Below are 4551 nucleotides of genomic sequence, written 5' to 3'. Positions count from 1 at the left end.
CTGTTACAAAAAAAAAAATCTGTTAGCCACTTGCTTAGCAACAATATCTTTGACAGCAAATTCGTGATAACTGTTGCCATTGACTATTTGCGAAATAGGTCAAATTATGAATATCCACATCCACACTACTATTATACATCTTCTATGTTATAGCGACAGGATTGAATTTAAATATCTAAACCACTAGGTCACTTGTCTTGGATGTTCTTTCCCGATAATTTCAGGACTGATGATAATTTGGCTTACTGTAATCAACAGTTCTACGGAATTTCACCATTGAATGAATTGCTGCCGGTACAAATCAAAACTGTCGGCATCGACATAATCAATTTTCTAACGGTGATAGGAACGATAACTCTAGTCTGATAGGCTTACCCGCAAACTACCAACTATATCTAACATATCGACGACAGTTCATGGCTTGCCTCTCGCCAACAATCACCTATCTTCTGCATTATACTTGTACCGTAGATACAGTAGTTTTCTTTTTAAATTACTTACTACACATACAGTAAACTTAATATATCAAGCTCAATGGCGCTATTAACATGTGATATCCCCTTTTGCAGCATTGATAGTTGAAACAAAAGTAATAGACATAAAAATGAGAAAAAAAGTTTCCTTTAAAGTTGTTACTGGAGTAATATTTAAAATATCTCGTATCGATATAGTTCTAGCTGCCAAAGCCATGCGCCTTGAATAATATCACAAAATTACTTTTGGAGATAAAAATGAAGAGAAAAATCAGTGATAGACGGATACTACGATATCTAGTATCCTGGCAGATTCGGTTATCGATCAAATATGGGAATGGTCAATCCGAGGAGATGACCAACTACAAAATGAGTTTTACATATAGAACGATCATATAGAGAGCAAAAGTGAGAAGCCAAATTGGGGGATGTACTGACAAATGCAGTATATATGGATCACTGTTGGAATTCCACGCTAGCTAGAGCTGCCAAAGCCATGCGTCTCAAGTCTTGACTAATTTCACAAGATTTCGAGATTAGCATTCGCATATTAGTCCATGATAGTTTTACGAGTACCCAATTTCTATGTAATGATATAGTTATCCTTGGAAAATAATATTTAGACGTGGATATTGTACAAGTGTGTAGATTGATAAACAGGATTCGGTTAGAATAAAACTAAACCCAATTCCTCTGATATACAGCACATGTATTCTACAAGATGAATCGATTACTTCTTATAGCTACGGGAGTCGCTCAATTTTTAATCCATCACTGCTCAGTGCTCACAATTATTATTTTAATGCCGCCGATGTATCAATCTTGAATCATTAAATTTGTCAAAAGTAATTCGGGACTTTTTTAAAGAAAGAAAAGTGCTTATAAATTGATCCATGTTTCAATTTAACCTTAATGTTCGTATATAGTGATGCCATTTCAAAATGCGCGATAGAAACAAAATGTGGCCCGTACAAGGATATGAAAAAACGAAAGGTACTGACAACCTCAACAAATCAATAATTATATAGGCGCACCTTCTCTAGTACTAAGCAGTCGAATATAACGCTGAAAAATGAATAGCTACAGCCTTAACCATAGACGTCTTCATAGTTTTCATCTCGAATATTCCTTTATATTATATTTCAATTTAGATGAGCAAGCAAGCAGCAAAGTTTCTCGGCGGTAATCACGATTACAATCAATTGATTGTGCCTATTGCTAAAGTGGATTGACAAATTAAATAGGATCTTATATATCGTTACTTGGATTACTTAACATCAATCATATTTGATCTTCATTTTCTTAGCTTATGCTAAAAATTCATTTGTTGGTCATGAAGTTGGTGTAGCCGTGACTGTAACTCAAGTGATTACTTATGATATCAAGTTAAACGAGGTATGCCATTAGTATATTATGATGCAGTATTCCTAATGATGATCAAGTTTTATACTATACTCGTATTGAGCAATAGATGCTAAGCGACTATTTTATAACATTTATACACATGTATTAATTATAATTTCATGTATCAGAGTATTTTCAATCACAGCGTCAAAGGCATTTCCTACGTTGCTTGCGGTGAAAAGGTTTGAATTTGATATATGTCTCATATTTTTTTATTCAAGTTTATCACAATATTTCCTGATAACACTGACCAAAATTTCTATATACAATGATAGGAACAATCTCAGTTTTTAGCCTATGTCGCTAAAGAATCTGCAGACAAAAGATGTAAGTTTAGACTTGAACGCTCATTTCTGAACAATCTTTTATTATTTGTGTTCAAGCCATAAGATTAAATAAAGAATGATTGGAAATTACTTCGAGACAAATAAAATTGACATATTTCAATTAATCAAGGCTGCTACGTCTTCTCCTGTGAAAATGACGTTGCTGACTGTTTGGTGGTAACACTTGGTCAAGCTTTTGAATTGTGTTATAAAAGAACTACCAAACAAGCTAGAGCAAGCGCTCAGCAAGCAGTCGATGGTGAAATTCCAAAGTAGGCCCTGTAGTCCTTATTTTTATATGTTCTATTCGTACCTATCTTTAACTATACTTTTTCATCTTCTCGCAATTTCTATGTGTTAGTAATATGTCTAAGAACAAAGATGTTAATGAGCTGGAATCTCAGGTACAAAATTTGCCAATTTGTATTGTAAGCAATGCAGCTCTTTCAAGAATGAATTAATAAGAGTATATTGTCCATGTATGTGTAGGCGAAATATATCAATGATGATATTATCAGAACGTTAACCAGACAACCGTCAGCTCCTCCTGAGTTACAAACCTCTGTTCCTCCTGAATTGCAAAGCGTTGCTCCTGTTCAATTGCGAGGCACTGCTCCACCAGATGATCAAAACTTATCGGTAACAAAGTTATAATCAATCAATTACTTCTTAGTAGTAGAGCATAAGTAACTTTTATTTTTAATCGAAAAATTAGGTACCACCTAAAGTTTTGCGCAGCCAATCAGCCCATATCGAAACCGAAGTTGCCTTAATCGATTTATCTGTAAGTCATTATAATTTTGAAGTTATACCAACGTAATATAAGTACCTATGGTATGGCAGTATTTCAATCTCTAATACTTTTATTTAAGCTATCAATATGTTTAATCGATAGGATACGACAGGAAATATTAATGATAGGTTAAAGGATAGCCATTTAGTTGCTACTAATGATCCATGGGCAGAAGTGATGGCCTCCAATAATCCACAAGATGTTTACATCAACACGAGCCCACCGGAATATTATAATATCGTCAATTTTGATGTATGTTATCAACTCATGCAATAATAACATGTTCGATTGATCTTCCTTACTGATGTTCTACTTTTTCCATGCATGTTTAGGTTCCATCTCATGTGGCTAATAGTGTCGGTAAATATCAGAATTTACAGTTTACTTTCCTAGAAATAATCATCGTTATTTACAGTATATCGATAAGATCTTCGCTACTGAATTCATTAATAGAGTAATAACTTTAATTAATGCAGGGTTAGCAAAACTCCAACGTGAACTCTGGTATCATGGGGGTCTTAGTCGTGGTGATGCGGAGAAACTATTGCAAAAAAATGGTCAATTTCTAATTCGACAAAGTGTAAACAACCCTATGCAATTTGTATTAAGCGGCATGATCGATAACGTACCACATCACGTTCTTGTTACTAATGAGCAAGGCATAGTAAGTCAATGGACTGCCCAATGGCTCTCCGATAACAACATCCTTTGTATACTCAAAATTGCAGTATTCTTTTATTCTGTCTCTGCTAATCTTAATATATTAATCTCACACTTTTGTTATTATCATTGCAGGTTAAAACACAGGACTACAAATTTGATAGTGTCAGTCAACTTGTTGAATTTCATCGAAAATCCGATAAACCTTTGGTGTCGCAAACCGATCATCTTTGGCTTAAATTTCCTATTCCCAGGCAGTGTTAGGATCATGGCTAATAGTTTTCCTTCTTAATAAATAGTAATTTTATTGCTATAAACTTTAACGTGACATGGAAAATTTAGGATTGACAACTAGTAAATTTGTACAAATTGTATTTGATCATGCTAGTAATATACGTACATTATTTATCATTACTTTTTTAAAATAATTTACTAGAAATCATTTAGTTGATAATGCATGTTACATAATTTGGTCAACTCTATTATTTGTGACATCCTTATACATATAATCGTGTATCAGTAGTACCTATAAAGTAAGTAGGTTTACATTAGTTGCTACATTGCTGATATCAAATATTATCATGGCGTTAAGACTAGTTCAGCCATACTTGCACCGAAGCAATTTCGATATAAATGTTATTAACCATGGCAAGAAGATGGATGCGATACAGTTACACTTAGTTTAATACGGCGGAATGAACCACTTTTAAAGTAAAAATTATCGCTGTTGAAAAGGCTTATTACATGTACTTACGTCGTTGCTTCAACGTTTGTTTGATGGAATGTTAACAACTATGTGCCAAGTCTCAATAACAAATGTTCGTCGTTTACTGATCGTTAAACATTAAAATTGTAACTTTGTTTTATTTTGATAGCCCTTTACCAAATAACAGAA

At 33.7% G+C, this 4551-nt stretch overlaps 1 protein-coding gene across 1 annotated transcript; it reads left to right on the top strand.

Annotated features, from left to right (window-relative positions):
* Positions 1 to 3513: 3513 nt before the first annotated feature.
* TRIADDRAFT_18086 (uncharacterized protein) lies at positions 3514 to 3666 on the top strand (the record flags this gene model as incomplete). Its single annotated transcript, XM_002111050.1, has 1 exon — positions 3514 to 3666. A coding segment is annotated over one exon (153 nt), but the record flags the coding sequence as incomplete, so codon positions are not given.
* Between the last annotated feature and the right edge of the window lie 885 nt (positions 3667 to 4551).

The sequence above is a fragment of the Trichoplax adhaerens genome, genomic scaffold, assembly GCF_000150275.1.
Source record: "Trichoplax adhaerens TRIADscaffold_3 genomic scaffold, whole genome shotgun sequence".
Classification (NCBI taxonomy): Eukaryota; Metazoa; Placozoa; class Uniplacotomia; order Trichoplacea; family Trichoplacidae; genus Trichoplax; species Trichoplax adhaerens.
Note: the sequence above shows the minus strand (reverse complement) of the source record. Positions and strands in the feature narration are given on the sequence as shown.